Source organism: Rousettus aegyptiacus, unplaced genomic scaffold (genome assembly GCF_014176215.1).
Source record: "Rousettus aegyptiacus isolate mRouAeg1 unplaced genomic scaffold, mRouAeg1.p scaffold_m13_p_3, whole genome shotgun sequence".
NCBI classification, from domain to species: Eukaryota; Metazoa; Chordata; class Mammalia; order Chiroptera; family Pteropodidae; genus Rousettus; species Rousettus aegyptiacus.
The window spans coordinates 27,387,974-27,408,388 of record NW_023416306.1 but is presented as its reverse complement, the minus strand read 5'-3'; the positions used below and the strand labels follow the sequence as shown (position 1 = coordinate 27,408,388).

At 48.0% G+C, this 20,415-nt stretch overlaps 1 protein-coding gene across 1 annotated transcript in view; it reads right to left on the bottom strand.

The window, feature by feature from the left end:
• The window catches only part of GABBR2 (gamma-aminobutyric acid type B receptor subunit 2), a 328,955-nt gene that overhangs the window by 51,785 nt on the left and 256,755 nt on the right, over positions 1 to 20,415 (bottom strand). The window contains exons 12-13 of the mRNA XM_016146294.2: positions 11,854 to 11,961; positions 2,542 to 2,664 (exon numbers count right to left, since the gene is read on the bottom strand). Of these exons, the coding sequence (XP_016001780.2) occupies positions 2,542 to 2,664; positions 11,854 to 11,961 (231 nt within the window). The remainder of the gene's footprint in view (positions 1 to 2,541; positions 2,665 to 11,853; positions 11,962 to 20,415) is intronic.

Here is a 20,415-nt window from a genome sequence, read left to right as displayed (position 1 = left end):
CACATTGTTCAACCATCACACTGTGTCTGACAGAAAGGAAGGCCTGACAGAAATCAACTGACAGCTTAGTGCCGTTTTGTGGAAAAACGACAATAAACGGACAGGCCTGTAGGTCCACAAATCAAAGGGTTCTGCTACCATGGCAACAGAGTGACAGGGCAACCCTAAAATAAGAGGACAAAAGAGGAGCAGGCCAGAAAAGGTTCAGAGAGAAATCTTAGCAGATACCTAGAGGGAAATACAGAGACAGGGCATCTGGGTCGAGACTGAGAGCTGGCTCTCCTCCAGCCCCGTCTTGTAAAGTCTGGATGCCCTCGGCAGGGACCTCCCCCTTCCTAGACACAGTGTCCTAGTCTACACAGAGAGGCATTTCCATGGCATCCTGTGGCTCCTCAGTTTGAGAGTGTCTGGCATGGACTAGGGTTATACGCACAAAGCTTCGGGAGCAGCAGTACTTACTACAAAAAGGAAGAAAGGTAAGATGGGAAGATAGCAAACCATTACTTACACAAATAGGACTAAGCAAGACTGATTGTTAATTGGTCCATGGGGATAGGCTTCCTAGACCCTTTTGCAGAGTCTGCTGACTCAGGCTGACTTCTCCCCACTATAGCTGGAGCCCAGGGGACCGCTAGTGAATTCTTCGCCCCCCACCTTAACCTTGAGTGGAGGCAGCAGCACCCTGTTTCTCCAGCTGCCCTTGAGCTCAGCATCAAGTCAGCTGGGTCTAGTCTCTGTCCACCTGCTCCCACTCCAGTCGTTTCCGCAGGGTCTGTCTGACCGGCATTTTTATCCCTCTCTCTATCCTGGGCCCTCAGTCTGTGCATTACTCTAATTTTAGTCCTCGTGTGTAGAATGTGGAAACACTTTCCTGCCCTACCCACTTCACAGATCTGTGGCCAATGACCGAAGGCCCATGAAACTACCCCCAAACTGTACAGCGTTGAAAGGCAGGGCAGGGTAGTGGGAGAGAGTGTAGTTAGTGGTGTTGTCACTAACCTGCTGGGCAACCTTGGTCAAGTTACATAACCTCTCTGGGTTTCTGTTTCCTCATCATTAAAATGGGTCGAGGATCACAGCTACTTCCTAGAGTTATTGTAAGGATTCTACGAATTAACACACAAAGCTAGCTATCATCACCATTATTGTTATTACTATTATTAGCATTACCGCTTGTGATAATCATCACCTCAGGCACTCCCTACCTTTGTAGCCCAGTTAGCCAATGGCAGCTCTTCCTCCAGTTTATCCTGCCTGGATTTACAAACCCTGGTGGCAGGTGGGGAATTCCTTCGGGATAGAATGGGGAGCAGGACTGCTCTTTCATCGACAGTGCAGATGAATGGTGACAGGATGTTACCTCCCGCCTGGGAACAGTCTGTCTGCCCAAGTGACCTCAGCTGAGTTTCTGTTCCCTCGGCCCACGGCCCACGGGCACAGCCAGTGTTGGATCTGCTGGGTTTACTTCGGGATGTACACTTAAGGCAGTGAGATGGAGGCGCCCAGCGCTAAATATCCCTCCTAAGTCCACAGCATCAGTAACGCCATCCTCAGCCGTGCTCTGACTGGGCTGAGCAAACCCTCTGTCTCCCGACAAATGAGGCCGGGCATCTTACTTGCTGGAAAATTTCTTGCCAAGAAGGATAAAAACCACTGTCTCAAATGCATAAAACAACCATTTTCAGTTCAGTTTAAGAATCCACGCTAAACTCCACAAAAAAAGTTTCCTTAATAATGCGGTGGGAGAACTGGAGACGATTCCAGTTTTCTCAATAGAATTTGTTATGCTGCAGGGAAATTGTAGCATGCAACACACTTGTTCAGCCACCCAGCCCTCGGACTTTCTGTTCTAACAGAATGTCGACAAAAATACAACTCCTCTAATCCTGAACTTCCATAATCTGGAGCATTCTAGAAGATTACTGAATGAAGGGCAAGGTCAATTGCAAGACTATTACAATATACATGTAACAGTACTTTCATGTAAGGTTTTTTACTTTAAGAACAAATTTCTGATACCAAATGTGTGAAAAGAAATCCACTGTTGATCACTTTGAAAATCATATAGTAACTGGAAGGAGCTATTGGCATGCTTATTCCCTATGAGCATACATTAGGGAACTTACTTTGAAGAGAATAAAAATGCAATGTAATTTCTGGACTGATAGATCATATAAATGGGGATTTCTATAACGTGTAGAGAATACACTCATTTAAGTGGCCCAACATTTACCCTTAATCCTGCATATATTAATATACCTAGACAAATCCTTTTACCATTTTTTATTTTCCAGGAGTGAAGACCTTATATTTGGTCTTCCTGAAATAATGTATGTATGTCTCGAATGGAAGGAAAGAGAGATAACGAGGTGCTGATAGGGAATGTGGGCCCACGTGGCCCCGAGATGATTTCCCCATGACTACCTTAATTTTTTTCTTAAGAAGTGCGCCTTGGGCAGCTGAGGAGTTGGGCGGGGGGCCTCACAGTCCCCACGTGTTGGGAGCGGCCGCAGGCTCCCTCTGCTGCTGCCCAGAGCTTACCTCCATGCTGTACCTCTCCACCGTCCTTCTCAGGGGGTCCACAGCCTGCCAGCAGATCAGGATGCACAGGTCGATCAGCAGCATGCCCCCAACAATCACGAGCAGTTTCTGGTCCTTGATGATCTGCAGAGAGAGCAAGAGCAGAAGGGAGTGGACGTGAGAGAGTTTCCCAGACAGAAGCTGAGGAGCTAGGTCAGGGGAGTAACTGAGTCATGTCACCCCTAGTCAGAGCCTCTCCTGAGACCCTCTCATGCAGAGGATAAATCCGGCCAAGCTCCTTTCCCTGGCATTCAAAGACTTTCATGAGCTGAGCCAGACCACTCTGCCTCCCCCCACCCCCACTCACACACATGCATTTAAGTCTGACAACTCCCAGTGTGCGGCCCTGCTGTGATTTTCACCCCTTACACCTTTGTACGGGCTGGTTCTTTTGTCTAAAACACTCTATTCCTTCTGTCTGGCAAACTCCGAATAACCCTTAAAGACCCAGATCCATTGTCACCTCCTCCATGAAGTCCCCTCTAACTCCCACAGCAGAACTAATTGCTCTTATAGCACCTTTCACATACTTAATTATCAGGACGAGTAATAGTAGCAGCAACGAAAAGAACATTTAACGAACACTGACTCTGTCGGTCTCTCGGTTGACCGCTTTACATACATCATCTCATATATAAAGACATATTAAGATTTCCATTTTACAGATGAAGAAATTGTGGCTATTGTGGGGCTAAGTAACTTACTCAACGTAATATCTCTACTAAGAGGTGAAACCCAGATTTGAACCAAGTTCCTCTGTCTCCAGAGCATAAACGCTCCAACATTTATAGCACTGGTCTGACGTCATATTAAGTTTATACATGTCTACTCTTCTCAGTAAACTGGGGAGCCCCTGACAAAAGGGGAGCCTATTTTATTTGTACCTAGCAGGGCTTGACAGTAGTAGGTAGTTTGATGGATTAAATTGAGATGAATATGAAAAGAAGAAATATAACTTCCAACCCTTTTCACAGCTTCAGACATCTTTATTACACTGTGAAATTCCTACCCCACTTCCTATCTGATTGGCCTGAAGACAAATGCTGTCAGCTCCAAAGCTAACTTGTATTTTACTCACAGTATTTTTATGTGCCCCTCCTCTCAAATAAAAGCTAACATATTAAAGTAGTTCTGGAAAGGACTACAGAAAAAATAAACAAACCGAGGCAGGAGCTTAAGAACTATCACCAGATCTAGCTTTCAACGATTAAAGCCACTTCTAAAGGAGAAATAGAAACCCAAGGGTCCTCTCTCCAGTTAGAAAAGAGCAGGAAGAAAGTATTTCTGAGTTATTGTCAAAGATTCAATCCACTGAAACCACTTTACCTGGGGACAGGGCACTGGCAAAGCCTCTTCTTTGAGGTTTTCCAGAAGCACCCAGTGAAATGATGGTGCTTTGCAGAAAACCAGCTCAACACTCGCCCTCTGGGAACTAAGCAAGTCTGCCAGCCTTCAGAAATTGAGCCAAAAAAGAGGAAATGCCCAAGGAGCTTAGGACTCAGAGCAGTCTGGAAGAGGCCTGTCTACTTGATGCTCACCCAGGGCTGTATGAGCCCCTAGGCATTTGCCTGCACTGTGCCTGACCCCTGGAAGGTCTTTCCCTAACCTTTCTGCTGGCACCCTGCTACCCTGATTTCAAGATTGAGCCTGAGAAGCTTCTCTTCCAGGCATGCCCTACATGGTGCTCAGGCTGCAACCGTGATCCTGTCAGGATAGAGGCAGGGACCAGCCAGTCTCCTCTCTGTGCCTTGTTGCCTTGTGCAGGCGCTGGCTCTCAGATCTTCTTGGGGAATGTGTGGGGAATGAATGACCAGGCTCTCAGAAGAGGCAGAGAAGAAAGTGGTGGCGCTTTGAAGTAAGTTCAAGGTCATTGCCTCCTGCCCAGGGCTTAGGTTTTACTTTCCATGAGGTAGCACCTGCTGCAGGTTTCCATCCCTCCCTACCTGTCAGCCCCCGCACCTTCTCCCTGTGCCTGCTACAGGATGGAGGACATCTCACTGGAGTTTATGGCCATGTCCATCTCCACCGAAGTCTCTATGAGGAGCCACTTCACATTGTATGTGTGATCATTCGATTCATGTTTGTCATACTACTATGTTGTGAGCTCCACACAGCTTGTTTGGTCATCTTCCTATTCTTAGTGCCTATCTGAGCCTGAGACAGGAAAAGTGCTCAATAAGCATTGGTTGATGGATGACGATCTAAGAAAACATGCCCTGAACACTCATTCAGCGCCAAGCCCTGCACTGAGCACTGGAGACAGAGATGAACAGACCCCAGCACTGCCCTCCAGGGGCCCACAAGAGTTGGGAGAGACAGACTTGTCATGAACGATTATAAGAGGGTGTTGAAAAAGAGGAAGCAGTTTCACAGAGGAGGAGCTAGAAGCCACTGTGGGCTGGCGAGGGGGAAATATCAGGCAGAGGAAGCAACATTGCACATCACAGGGCCGGAACAGCTTCCTGGATGGGAGCTAAGGGGAGTGACTACATCATGTGACCACTGGCTCTAGAGTCTCCTGTGAGTCCCCATCACCACAGGGTAAATCTAGGCAAGGAGTTTTTCGCTTGGCATTTGAGCCTTTCCTAAACTTGACCCGACCACTCTCCAAACACACATTTGCAATTTGTTGATGCTTAGCCCCTCCTGATTCTGGCTGAGTTGTGTTTTTCACCCTCCAGGCCTTTGGAGGTGCTGGTTCCTTTGTCTAAAACACCCTATTCCTTCTGTGAGAGGTTTTGTGTGGCTGTGTGTGGGTGGAGTGGGTTGGGGGTCGCTGGAGACAGGGCTAGCTGGAGGGGAAGAGTTTACATAACATATAATGGGGCCTCATGAGGGGTCACTGGATGTTTAAGCATCTTTATGCATCAGCATAAGGGGGAGATTTCTGCAGGATTGAGGGTGGACTAGGAGCCAAGGCAGTTAGGAGCGAGGACAGTTGTCCTGGTGAGCAGCAGGAGACCTGATGCAGAGGGGTGACGACCAGGAAGGTCAGGAAGATGTCCACAAACACTGGACGTTCTCCTGTCTATCTGGCCTCAGCCCCTCAGTCCTCTTCCCCTCCCCAAACTTTCCCCACCAGTAAGTGCCAGCACCTCCAGATCCTGTCTTCTGTGCTACAGCTTTCCTGACTACTCTTCGCATAGTCTCACTTTCAGGAGGCGGTGACCTTGAATGTGCTCAGCAGTGCTATTGTTTTCCTGGTCTCTCCCTGAGAGCTCATGAGATACAGACGTGTGGAACACCTTACACTCCAGCACACAAAACCTTGGATTGCACAGTCTATGTTGGACGAAAGGTGGCACCCTAAAGGGAAAGGGCTGAGAAACACGCGGCGAGGCCACACTCAGAGAGTCCCCTGCAAGCGGGAGGGACCTCCCCTCGGAGTAGAGGCAGCACCTCTCCTGCTGCTGCCTGAATGCGAAGGCGCCCATGTGGCATAGGTGACCTTAAAAGATGAGCACCAGAATTTCTCTCTGATAAATGTGATGAAGTCTTTCCAATTCTAAGCCTTGGGTATGAAGTCTGAGATAGCAGGATGCAGTAGAAAAGCAGGATTTGGGATCATATGGACCCCGATTAGAGTCCTGGCTTCATCTCTTGCTAGCTGTGTGACTTGGGCAAATCACTTCCTTTCTCCTTCTGTCTTTCTCATCGATAAAATGGCAAAGAGTCGGGGGGAGGTAGGGAGCAGGGAGGTTCATGTATTATCTCTAAGTATGGTACATGGGAAAGAACACGGGTTTTGGACTTAGAAGACCTCATTCTAATTTCAGCTCTTGTCAAATGTAATACCATTGCTAGGTTCATTTCCATCTCTAAAACTGGGACCACTGAACCATACGCTGTAGAGCTGGTATAAGAGTAGAATGAGATCATGTATGGAGAGCACCTACTTATAGAATCTAGCACAGAGTTGATGCTCAACAAATGGTAGCTGTTCGGCTATCATTACTTGGGTTTTGACAATCAGTGCTTCTGTTCATGTGCCTGACAGTGGCATCTAGGGGCTAAATGTGATACTGCAACTCAGCTCTGTTAGACCCAGGACTAATCATCACACAGAGGGGATCCATGGTAAGAAGATTCTGGAAATAAGAGGAGAAGACATGTCTAATTTCCTTTTGGGACCATTTCCAAAAGGCTGGCACTTGACCAGTGTTTATGACTGAATGGATTTAGGATAAGTAGTTATGAATTACACGTCATTTATTCATTACAGAAACATCTATTGAGTGCCTACTCTAAGTCAGATTTTATTAGGCACTAGGGATGTAGCAGCAAACGAATCGTAAAGATTCTGCCCTCATGGAGCATGCATGATAGTGAGGGAGACTAATAGTGACTCATTAAATAAATACCCATGCATACACAAAATACGAGGTCAAGGAGAGATGATTTAAAATAACCTTTTAAAAAGACATATAAAATTTTAAATTTAAAAGCAGCACTGAGCTGACCACACAAAGTCTGAGTACCAGAGAATCCTCACATTAGGCAAGGCCATCTCTCAAACCTCACCTCAGCTTCTTCCTCCAACTTCCTTATTTGTTAGCTTTCTCTTCAAAAGCTGTAGGAGTTTCTCTGTTAAGTCGGTGCATATTGATGCTATCACATTCCATTCTTTCCCTGAGGCTAGGAGGTTACTAGTGCTCCATCCTCACTGAGTGAGAGATGGGAGCGAAGCCACTCAGGAATGAGCAAGTGTCAGGTTCTGGAATGAAATCTTAACAACAAGCTGTGTGACCTTGTGTAAATTTTCTAATCTCCCTGAGCTAGTTTCTTTATCTAACAAAATGGGGGTGAGATAATTACACAAACCACATTAAACTACCAGTGCTTGTCTTACAGTTAGTGTTCAACAGATTTTGGCTATTATTAAATATCACTTTCCACTGTTGTTTAGAGCAGGGATTAGCAAACTGCAAATCCGGCCCATTGCTTGCTTTTGTAAGTAAAGTTTTATTCAAACGCAACCGTATCCATTCATTTATGTACATAGCTGCTTTCATTCTACAACAGAAGACTTGAGTGGTTGCAACAGAGACTGCACGGCCTGCAAAGTCTGACATATTTACTATCTGGTTCTTTACAGAAAAAGATGGTTGACTCCTGGTTGGCCAAAAGGAGCATTTCTTTTTATTTCTTCAAAAAAAGTCCGAATCTTTTTACTGATTCAGACTGGCCTGCTGTTAGACCAACTCATTGCCTAGTTCCAGGGACGCCATTCCAGGGGAATACGGAGTGAATGGTGCCCTCCGAAGTCCTGCAATGCAGTGGCCCTGCCTTGTGCCGTCACTGATGATTTGGTGAAGCTGTGAAAAGGCTTCTCTCTTAGCACTTTCCTAAAGCTGAGCCTGGACCAAGGTCTGAGGGGATGTCCCAAGTCATATTTGTGGTGAACTTTCTTTGTTCTCAAAAACAAAATAAAACAAACAAGCAAACAAACAAACAAACAAACAACAACAAAACCATCTTCTCCAGAGTGGAAGATCTCATCTGAGTTACTGTTTCCCACATTTCAGTCCGATCCTAGTAAGAGGCAGAATAAAGACTGTAATAAGGCTTTTCAATTCAAGACTTCATGATTGGTCTTCAGGAAAAAAAGAGTACCATGTTATAAAAATCCTGAATTGGAAAGTATTGAGTCACCGAGCGTCAAGACACCCTTTAACAGGCTTCTTTTTCTTTACTATCTTTAAAAATGTGCTCATAAAGGATGGAAGGTTGTCTTTGGGGAGCGTATGCTATTGTGGGTGATGGAGGGAGGAGGAGGTGGGAGCCAAGGAGAGAAGAAAAGGATAAAAAGGCTGAAAAAAAAAGTGTATGATTACATTTATAAATTTATGTAAATCTAGTATATGTGTCAATATAAAAATTAAAGGGCCCACTTTAATAAAAAAGTCTAAATTAAAAAAAATAAATCATAACAATAAAAACCAGTCTTGGCCATCTATATAAAAGGTTGGAACCATGAAGAATTCAATCCCAGTTTGACCTGCAACTGCCATAACCCTTCCAAAACAATCTGGGTCTCAGACTTGAGCTTTTGGTCTGTGTAAGGTATAAATTTCTCTTCTATACCTTTAACCTCTGTTAATTTGGTTAATAAATGCAGCACCACAAACCTGCTCCTGGAATGACTAGAAAGGCTAGAGCAAAAAGTTTCTCATGCTGGAATGTGTGTTCATCTAGCCTCAATCATTTTCACAACAGACAAAACTGGTGACCAAGTCTGTACTCTGCTTCTGGCAGTTTCTCAGACAAGCCCTTCCCTGGACCCGCAGGGCCCACCACCAGCCTGAGCTCTCAGTGGCCCAGACCCGCAGGGGTGTGGCAGGTCCCCCAGGCTCAGGCGGGTTCAGTGGGGTGTGGCCACATCCCACTTCCTCCTCTGGGGAGCTTTCAGACAGCCGAACTGTACGGTCTTCCCTGACATGTTTTGTTGATTGTTGCCAGACAATCAGAGCGTTCTTACTCATCAATCATATGAGTAATGGAACATAAAGGCTGGTTCTTTATTACAGATCACAATATGGATGAATCACATATTGACACAAAGGAATCAACACTGTGATTCTTCAAAGCCAGGATGGCGTTGTCGTCATTAGTGGCAGAGCCACTCTCTAACTAGAGCTGCAGGGTAGGAGGGACCCAGAAGTCCCTGCTGCCTTTCAAACTTTGGCTTGCATCAGCATTGGAGGAAGAGCTGGTGAGAAATATGCTATGGGGCTCAACTCCAGGATCCAGATTCTTCGGGCTGGGCTGGGGTGAGGCGGGGTGGGGGAAGCTTAGAATTTGCATTTCTAACAAGTTCCCAGGAGATGCTGTATGTAGCCTTGATCTAGACCAGAGGTCTTTCAGCCTGGTTGTGTATTAGCATCACCTGGGAAAGTCCCAAAACTCCTGATGCTCAGCTTCAACCCCAGAGATATAGTTTCAACTGGCATGGGCTAAGTCACTTCTTGTAGTTTTCCAACGCTCCCATTCGACTTGTAACGTGCGTCTGGGCTAAGAAGGATGGGTGGCCAGGTTTCTCATCTCACAGACAGAAGGGAGCCGTCAGGAATGCTGCTGAAGTTCAGCAAGGGGAGGGACGCTCCAGGCGAGCACCGGCAGTGAGTGGCCAAGCGGGCTTTTGCCTCCCTCTAAACGCAGCCTGCATTTCCCTAAGGTGGTCCAGTGGGTCAGGGGCCGACTGGTGTGGATACCCCACCCCATAATCTAGAGAGCGACTCCTAAAGCAGCCCTGGAAGTGAAGACACAGGTGGTGAGGCTGACGAGTGAGAGATGCCACTGGGCACCAGGCAGAGTCGTAGCTCAGGGGACAATTCCATTTCGATATGTCTTCATTTTACCGATAAGAAAACAGAATCCTTGAAAGATGAAGAGAGTCGTCTGAAGCCCCCGGGCAGGTCGGTGGTGAAGCAGGGAGGAGAAGCCCATGCTCCGGCTTCGCCTGCTGGCCCCGCCGCCTCAGTCATGTGTTGTCAGCCACAGGTGCCAGCGCTAATAACCCAGGTAGTCGGATGGCAAACACAAATTTGGGGTAAAGAACTGGCACGAAAGATACCATGTTCTAAAAGGGGGTAAGAACACAAAGCAGAGTCTGCAGAGGAGATGTCTGTAAACAGGGTGTGCACGCATCAGGGGTTTAAAAAGTGTGTGTGTTGCGGGGGGGGGGGTGCTGGTGGGGCTGAATCAAGAGGAGCATTTTTGAAAGAGGTGTCGTGATGTTATGAAACCCACATACAGGTGAGAGAATAAGGTGTGGGGATGGTTCCTCCTGGATCTCAAATCAAGAGAGAGGCTTTAAGGATAGAACTTAGGGGGCTTGATTGATAGGAGTCCCTGCAACCTGGGTTACCCAATGAACTGATGTCTGACTCCTGCTTGAGAAGCCTACAAGGGGATGCCAGGCTGGCCAGCTGCTCTGAGGGGACAGGGGACAAAAGAGGTGTGGCTGCTACCATGAGGTCAACATGAATCCCTGAGTTTGTAGGAGTGAAGGATGTACGAGAGCTTCCTGCAGAGAAGCTGTGGCCCACGCAGCAAGGCAGGGCTGCGTGGCCTGCGTGAGACAAGCTGGAGCGGCAAGGGGAGCCCAGGAGCAGGGGAACTGCCAGACGCTCAGGGGCAGAGGAAGACACCACAAATGGCCAACTGGGGGGAGTATTTCACCCACGTCAAGGGCACTGCTGGAGAGAAAGTCCCAGTAAAGAAGGGAGCTTTGAAACACCCACAGAAACACCCAGGAGAGTCTAAAGGGTCTGCTTAACCTCTGCCAGGCCCAGTAAGCCCAGTGCCAGCTCCTGGTCAGTAAGGCCATTCATGTTCCTTCCATCACTCCAAGTGCCAACTCGAATGACCAGGAGAAAACTCAGGCTGGCAAAAGAGAAGCAACTCACTGGTCCCCTCCATCCCAGAGCAAGTGTCAGGCCTAAGCTGGCAGACAGAGAAGCTGTATCTCTGAATGCAGTTTGAAATTTGGATGTTCTGATGAATTCCACATAGTATTTGCTGAGCAGAGGACCTTCGAAGTCATGACACATGCCTGCAATTGTATCTAGGGGCAGGGGTGGAAGAGCGCCACTGGAAGAGTTAAAAAAGACAGTGGTGGAGAAAGTTTCTCTCCGCATACCTAAGAGTCAAGCTTAGGCAACATGCTGGTTATACCCAATCGTGCGGGTGGCAAATGCTCTCCGCCCACAGGAAGGCAGAACTCCTGTCCTCCAAAGGCCTCTTGGAAAATGGAATCATGAAATCAGGCCCCTGTCCTGTGTCACGTCCCTCTTTCAAAGGCTCTCACTGCCCCGAAGTTAAAGTTCGGATTCCTTACCATGGTTCCTGCCTTCCACTGGAGCCTCCTCTTGCACCTTGTCCCCACGAACCCCGTGCCCCAGTCACACCAAGTCTCTCTCAGCAACATGAATACACCCCTTACCTCCCCAGGCGTCTGTAAACATGGCTCAAAACTCCTCAGCTTCTGTCTGGCTAATCTCTACTCACCAGGTCTTAGTATAGGTGACACTTCCTACGTGAAGCCTTCCCTGAATGCTCCTACCCCAGTACCCGCCATGTCCCCAACCAGGCCTTATCACCATGCATTGGAAAGTTTTCGTTAACTGATTTCCTAGGTGGCTGAAGGTGTTGGGGCGTGGGGTTATGTTCATCTCGAATCTCTAGCAAATAGGCCAGTGCCTGGCACACAGTAGGCACCTAATAAATGCTAGGTGAATGTCGCGGACACCCTGAAACAGAAGGAATGATTACCTTCTTCTTCATTTTCACATTTTTGAAGATGGCGTGGACCCTCCAAGTCTTTGCAAACATTGCCCCAAAGGCGGTTGTGTAGCCCACGGTGAGGATCCAGGTCCTGACCTAGAGGCCATGAGAAAACAGAGGCATTAACGTCTCCTCGGTGGACCGAGAATGTCCCAATAGGGGGATGCTAGATAATGGCACCAGATACTCTACTTATCAGAGTTTTGCTGGCATTAATAGTCCTTCAATCACAGTTTAATTTGATAGGCATTTAGTTCTATCAGCCACTTGCTGGACCCAGGGCCCTGGGCACAAGGCCATCTGAGATTCACATCCTGCCTTCAATGAGAGCACAGCCATTAACGGGCGACAGAACAGCCCTCTGGTTTTCCCGCCTTTCATGTGGGGAGACAGTCCTGCGGAGGTGAACACGATCACTCACTTCTATGTCTCCTCACCTGAGTCTACAGGAGAGAGGTATCCTCAGGAACCTCTTCTCCAGCACTCCTGGTCCTGGGTTGTGGGCAGGGGGTGGAGGAAGGCACTGAGCTGTGGGGGCTGAGACTTGTTCATAACAGATGAACAAGCCTGTTGTGGGCCTTTTCCAGTGCTTATCAAACTCGTCATTCTGGTAGAGCGGGGCAGGACTCAGCCAGAGCTGGCTCCAGGGGACATCTGATTGGCAGCTGTACCCAGACCAGCTCCAGGCCTTCACTAGGGGCTGTTCAAGTAGGGAGAAAGGCCAGAGGAAAAGGGCTATGACCTTCCTACCCCACTCTCTGGCCTGTCTCCTCAGGCCTTTAGAGGGGGGAGCAATGCAGGCTGGGTCCTGCTGCCCAGCCCCTCCCACCATGGTTAGGCTGTTTGGCTACTACTGCATGCACTGTGTGACCTTAGGAGTCCAGTTACTCAGTGCTAGGTCAGCCTGGACACTGAGCCCATCACACTGGACCATGAGTCCCTGTTCAGTACTAAGGCCCTGTCTGGTTCATTCCCCAGGACAAAGATGTACCCTGATTCTGAGCCCTGGGCTGGTGGCTGATGGGAACTGCCAGTCCTGTTAGGATCCAACAGCCGGGATCCCTGAAGACAGGGAAGGGCTGGGCACCATCTGTTAGGTCTTGGGAGCCTCCTGGATGCCCATTTCCTGCCTATATTGCCATCAAGGCCAGACCCCATCGTTCCCAGACTTCATCCTCACTAGTTGGACTGGACACCCTCCAAAATACCCAGGAGACTCACCTGGCTCCAAGCTGGGCCCCATATCATGGCCCAGCCCTGGGCTGTGTGCCACCAAGTTCTGGAGCCTCCTGCTCACTGGGACAAAAAAGCTGTGTGCTCTGTGAGCTCTAGTTCTAGGCTTTGGTTTTTCCTCTGCTCTCCCTCAGCTCTGTTGAGCTAAATTTCCCTTCAGAAGTCCCCTCAGCTGAACAGAGGAGGAAGGTGGATGTGGTAGGGGAGAGAGATAGCCAGGCTCAGACAGACAGGTCAGGCCCTCGGTGTCCAGAGGAATTGGACACAGTAGGTTTGCCCAGCCCAAGGCTGCTGTCAGCACACACAGGAAGTTCCCAGAAATGCTCTGGCCAAGTCCCTTCACAGAGTCCCTTCACTCTGCCTTTCTAGCGACTTGGGACTTTAGCTTTTCATGGACAAAGCATTTCCTCTTTCTACTTTGTAAAAATAGGAACTGGCTGCGTAGATTGCAAGGATGACCCCTTAAATCCAAGAAGGATGACAGCATTACAGTTATGTTTCGGAAACATGGATGTGTGAGGTGTGAATGTTGACAATGGTACAGGTGGGCACTTAGCCTTTTTCTTTTTCTTTTTCTAATTTCAAGAACAAGGAGAAAGCAGACAGGCAAGAATAAATCACAGTCCTTTAGAAAAGACACAGGATGGCCACATTATTACCCATATTATAAACAAGTATACAAGAAAAGTAAACAAAACAGAGGGGAAAAGGATCCAATTACTGCACATTTAGACTTGAACTCATTCAATTACCAGATCACACATTTCTAGCCAGTCAGAATTGTCTAGGACATTATAGATCACCTCATTAATTTGCCCCTTCCTTCCTTCCTTCCTTCCTTCCTTCCTTCCTTCCTTCCTTCCTTCCTTCTTTCCTCCTTTCTTATGTTCATTCAGTAAGTACAGATGCTCCTTGATTTAAAGTGAAGTTATGTCCCGATAAACTCAACATAAGTTGAAAATATCATAAGTTGAAAATACCTTTAATATACCTAACTTACCGAGCATCACAGCTTCCTTAAATGTGCTCAGAACACTCACATTGGCCTACAGTTGGGCAAAATCATCTCACCACCACTGCCCAACATCATGAGATAGTATTGTACCACATATTGGTAGCCCAGGAAAAGATCGAAATTCAAAATTCTACTAAATGCATATCGGGTTTGCACCACTGTAAAGGTGAAAAATCCTAAGTTGAAGATCTGTAAGTTGGAGACTGTATTATTAAGCCAGGAGCTAAGTACATAATGATAAATACAAATAGAACAGGGTGATTTTGGGGAGCTATCAGTTGAGTGAGAAAACCACTTTGCTGGTGAAGAAGTTGAGACTCGGAGCGTTTAAGATATTTCTGTCCACCACACCACACAGCTCCAGGGCTGGGCCTGGAACTCAGTCCGGCCCTCTCTTTCTCACATCGTGCTGCCTCCTTCTCAAAGAGAGTGTCCTTAACCAAAATCGGGTTCATCCATGCCCAGAAGTCGGCCGTCAAAGGCACAGGACACACCAGGGTACCTGCCCAGCCTGAAGACACCCTCCTGGGCGATCTCAACGCACTTTCAAAGCTAATGAGTTGACATGACTATTAAGACCACTGGCTTTCAAGCATTTTTGACCACGTTCTCCTACCAGAAAAACAATTTTCTTCATGAACATGCAGAGAATATGGACATTTTAAAAAAAGGATGGTAAAAGATGAAATAATATTATTTTTACCTCATCGTCTGGCTGACAAAGATCTCTTATTTCAGGTAAAAGTGTCACTCCAATGTGCTTATTAGCATTATTATATTTGCTTTGACTTATGGTTATGTTTTTTTAAAGTAATCATTTTCAGGCCACTTGTCTATTGTCTATTTTGTGAGGGCTAAATTCATCAAGACTCAATAATACAAATGAAGTAAGTTAGTTAAAACTCAATTATATAAATTTAACCTAGCATCTGTAACTGCAATATGTTGCCATAAACTGAAGCAAAGAATGGCTGAGGATTTCCTGGGCAGAAAGGAATTAACGTAGCAGGCCTGAGGCTGTGTCTTTAGGAAGGCATGCTGGCAAGGCCGGCGCTTAAGCTGGTGTCTGGGAACCTGGATTTGGGGAGGGCTCCCACTATTCCCTCAGTGATAAGAGTGACTCTGTGCCTGAACTGTTTGTGCAAACAAACGTGGTTTTCAGGCTGCACATCTGCCTTCCTCCTGAGAGTCTGGAATTTGGTACATAGCGGGCAGAGGGTGCCTAGGCAACCGGCTCCCAGTGAAAACCCTGGGCACCAAGTCTCTAGTGAGTTTCCCTGGGAGACAACATTTCATACACGTTGTCACAATTCATTGCCGGGGAATTAAGTGAGTCCTGTGTGACTCCGCTGGGAGGGGCTCTTGGAGGCGTGCACCTGGTCTCCCCTGACTTCACCCTATTGCCTTTTCCTTTTGCCGAGTTTACTTTCTCACCGTAATAAATCATTGCTGTGAGTACAACTACATGCTGAGTCCTCCTAGTGAATTACTGAACTGGGGGTCATCTTGGGGACCCTCGACGCGACACCCCACCACTGTCTGGTATAATGGATTGACCAACCACTCTGTTCTCAGGATCGGAGTTCCTGCGTAAAGACCACCAGACACACCCACTGAGTCCGGGCCACAGGGTCAGTCTGAACACTAAATATTAGTACAGCTTAATTTCTTTCCTTATTTTCTATATTAAAAACAAAAGTAAATAAAAGTTGTAATATAATCTTCCATAAGATGATCCCAGTGGGTTCACATCCCATTTTGGAGACTGCTCTTCAGAGAATGAAGACACCACACTAGAGAAGGCCGGACACTGAGCTCTAGTTCTTGGCCCACCACAGAGCCGCACCCCCCAGGCTGGCTCTGCTCAGGGTCAGCAATGGGCCAGGCCTCTGCAAAAGGGATGTGTTATTTCTCTTTCCACTCCTCCGCCATCTCCTTAAGACAGAAATGGACCCTAGAGTTCAGCTCTGCCAATTTAAGGGCTCTCCCTGGGTTATTTCCCCCACTTTCAGGCTTTAAGCCATACTTTGCTTCAGTTTTATGGCAACATATTGCAGTTACAGATGCTAGGTTAAATTTATATAATTGAGTTTTAACTAACTTACTGCATTTGTATTATTGAGTCCTGATGAAGAGATAAGAGGTTCCCTTATCTCTTTCTTAGTTCCTATCTCTCTGAGTTCCAGACCTACCTACATATGCCATTCTCACTGGAGACTTAGGTGTCCCATAAAACCTTCACACTCCATGGCCAAAGCTGAGCCTATCGTCTCTTCCCCTGAGCAGCTTCATTTCTTTCTGACTCAGGGACAGGTGCCATTATTCACCTGTCACCCAAGTTAGGGACTTGGAAGCCCCCCCAGGAGTCCTCCCCCACTCTCACTTTCCTAGGCAATCCTTAAGCCCATCCCCTTCCGCCTCTCACCCCACACACTGCCGTTCCCTGTGCGCTGAGCGGTGGGGACCCCTGCCAGCACCTCCTGGGCTCCCTTGCCCTCTGGCTTCTGGCTTGATCTGGAACGCCCCATCAGGAGATTGAAAGGTGTCAGAAAACAGAAGACAGGGCATGTGTTCCCTGCTGCCACTGCTTCTGCACCGTTTCTCCAGCTGTAGCTGTCTCCTCCCAGGGCTCCCACCCTCTCTGGGCTCAGAAAGACATGCCTCTCTTTACCCTTTCAGGGCTCGGAGTGGAAGAATCTTCCTGTGGTCTCCAGGGGCTTCCATATTTGTGTTTGCTTCCTTACCCCCAACCTCCATCCAAGCCTCCATAGGTAGTCCCTTCACTAGAGTCTCTTCATGTGAACCACACATGGGTTCAAGTTCTGGCTTTGTCACTTACTATCTATGTGAACCTGGGCAAGTCCCATAACCTCCCGGAGCCTCGGTTTTCTCATCTGTGAAGTGGAGATAACAATGTCTCTGTCTTCATAGGACGTGAGGGTCTGATGAAAGGTGATTAAGTGCTGAGGCTCTTAATAAATATCTGATTTTTGTTCATATGTTTCTTATCACAACTCACTGGACCACTGCAGGAGCCTCAGCTAGCTGATCTCCTTGCCTCTGTCCTCACTTCCTGCTCATCCATCCAATACCCTCAAGGGAGACTGTTCTCCAAAGAAAATCTAAGCAAGTCTCCTTTTACTGCTCCACTGAGCCCTCGGGTTATACTCCAGAATGAGACTTAGCAGAGTGTAGCTCCCACCACCCCACACCTTCCCTGCCACTCCCAGCATGGCCCTTCACACCCAGACAATTCCATGCTGTTTAAACGTTCCTCATATACCACACTGGCTCATGCTGCCCTGGCCTGGCATCAGCTACTTGCTCCACTAGAATGCCATTCCTCTTCTTATCTCCTTCACACATTACCTATTATTTGTCCTCCAAAATCAAATCCTCTGAGAAGCCCTCCCAGACCTTGCAGGGAGGACACGACTGCCTCCTCCTTGCAATTTTTGCCCTAGCACACATATCTGCTGTGCCGGTCACACTGGGATGACATGTACCCGATCACCTATCTGCCTCTCCCATGAGATGGTCCTACTGGGAGGCAGAGCCTGCTTTGCCCACCTTTAAACCTCTGGAGCCAGCACTGCGGGGTGATCAGGCTAGGTGGCCCAGCTAAAGAAGTGACGAACTCTTTGTCATCAAAAATGTGCAAGTGGAGCTGAGCAGGCACATGACGGGAAGGTCACAGAGGGAACTGCATTCAATTGCAAAAGAGGCCGAGTTCATGGCTTCAGTGGTCTCTTGCACCCAAATGAAATATGCTGTCTGTGAGACTGTGAGCTCCCTGTCACTCCACCAATTCAAGCAAAGCTTGGAGGACTCCCTATCAGGATTCTATAGGAGCATTTTCTGCACTGAGGGAGGTTTTACTTGATGATGTGCCAGGTGTCTCCCTTCTGTGTGGCTCTATGATGCCAGATAAACTAGGAGGTTCTAAAGGGCTCTAATGATTCTGTTTCTAATATGCTGCATCTAATACAAGTCTCCCCCGATTCATCAACATTAGACAAACAGCTCCTTCATTTTTCTCTCCCAGTCTTAAACATATTTCTTTAAACTCTTCTGATGTTAATATCTTTCCTTTTCTCTCCTCAGTCATTAAGAACTTGGCCCCTCTGAGCACTGCCTTGAACACAGACATCCAAGGGAGGGGGAAGAACTTGAAGCAGGCGATGCCCATCTCAGTCTCAACTATAAAAAAGGAAAAACCAATTAGAGCAAATCTCCAAATGGAAAAAAAAATCTATGCCTGAAACAATTCTGCTCAGCTGCTTGTTCAATTGATTTTGGAAAGGGCTGCCTGGCAGAGAGAAGGGCTTTCATTGCCCTTTTGGGGATCAGCAGGAAAATGGACACACAGCCTCCGTGGTAGGTCTGTTCTGATAAACAGGGCTGTCATGCTATGGGCCTCCTGACACTACAGAGGCATGTGGGCTCTAGGCTGAGAAGTTGGACAGCAGAGGACAAAGCCCTGGCTGCTGGCCTGATACGTGGGGTAAGCTGCATCTCCGCTGTCCAAGGTGCTGAAAAGGGCCTTTCATGTCGTTCTGACCGCTTAAGGCAATTGATCGTGAGAGGGCAGGGAAGGAATACCTAAACTCTCCAAAGGCAAACCCTAGACCTCTGTTATGTGTGAGGTAGGGGTAAAGGTATGTGCCAGGGGGCTCAAAGGCCTGACTCAGCCTGGGATCCCTGGGCCCGCCTTGTCTTCCTGGGATAATGGCTGGTGGAGAAATTTGGCGTGTGCTCCAAGGCAATAAACTACTGAAGAGTACACTATAAATAGCTCTAGAGACCTTGTCTTGCCGAGGGTCCTTTAAGATCTGCACAGAAAATGTCCTGTGGGGTTTAGAGTACAGCAAAGCCTTTCCGGGGGGAACAATTCAGGGGCATGGGAGATTCCAGGCACAAACAAGGGTACTCTGGACCCCAGTCAGGGCCAGTTGGGCATCTTAGAAGTCTTGGGGCCAATCAGAGAAAGGCCTACCTTTGGGAGAAGGAATTTTTGAGAGAGAGACTCCCTTGGTACCCTTTTGGAAAGCACCCCGTCCTTAAAGCCCTCCCAGCTGGACAACTCATCAGATCACAGGCTGAAATTCAGCTCCTGCCACCTCTGTCACTGACATCCTGGACAGTGCACAAAATGCACAGCTGCACTTGGTGGTCTTAGCTCAGGCAACAGAACACCGCAGAGTGAAGGAAAGAGATTTTCTTCCCCTTCCGCCCATGACCCCAGAGGTGCCTCAGCCACCGGACCTGGGGGAGTTTCCTGGAAGTGTGACATTTTCAACACTGGCGATGGCAGAGGGGACATGGGGGGTGTGCTGGGAGGGGCTGCTGCATGTCTCCAGGCAGCTCTGTGGACTGAAGACGTGGACAGGTGGGTGCTGGGGCAAGTGAGGTAGGAGAGGGTGGGTGCACCATGGTGCCCGCAGCTGCTGTGTCATTTATGGGCAAGTAAAAGGCATCTGTAGGACTTCCGGAAGTAACTGCAGCTCATTCCGAGGGGTCCCCTATTTTAAGTCTTCCCTGGTCTGTCCTTCCACTTTGGCCTTACTCCTTCCCCAGGCCCGTTTACATCAGGGCAGAAGACACACTGAATGAGAGTTATTTGTTTACCTACATCTTCCCATCTATACGGCCAGTTTTCCAAGGGCAGTGATCTATGTGATCCAGTTCTGTGCCCGCAGGTCCTGGCACATACTAGGTGACTGGGAAATGTTATCGTACAAATGAATGACTTATAAGACAAGGGCCAGGGCTCTGAGTGGCCTATCTGAAGGTGTGTGAGATGGAAGGACATCATCTGCTTAAGGGGCCCCCTCTTCTGGAAGGCAGAGGGCCCAGGGAGCTCTTCACAACTGAAGACCTTGGATGGCTAGGGACAGAAGAGATGGGGGTAGGGAGGCCATTGCTGCCAGGGGAGCTGCAGCCTGGCTGGGACTCTAGCTGGCCCAAACAGGCCCTGTCAGCCAGGCCCCGTGGCCACCTCCTTCAGTTGGTTTCGACCTGCCAGCCACCACGAAACCATTCCCCGGCCCAGCCTTCCAGCCACCTTCTGTAATCACAGAGTACTTTCCCACGGCCAGCCACAAATGCATGGGATCGCATGCTGAAATAGCCCCCAAACCGCATGATTACATCAGGTTATATCTCTCAACTGCCTGAAAAGAAATCCTTGATCAAAAAAAAAAAATTACAGATATTTACGGCCTTTTAACTGATAATATCACTAATTCCTACTAGACTTGAATTTCCTGGGAGATCGGTTGGATATTTCTTGGGAGCCTTTA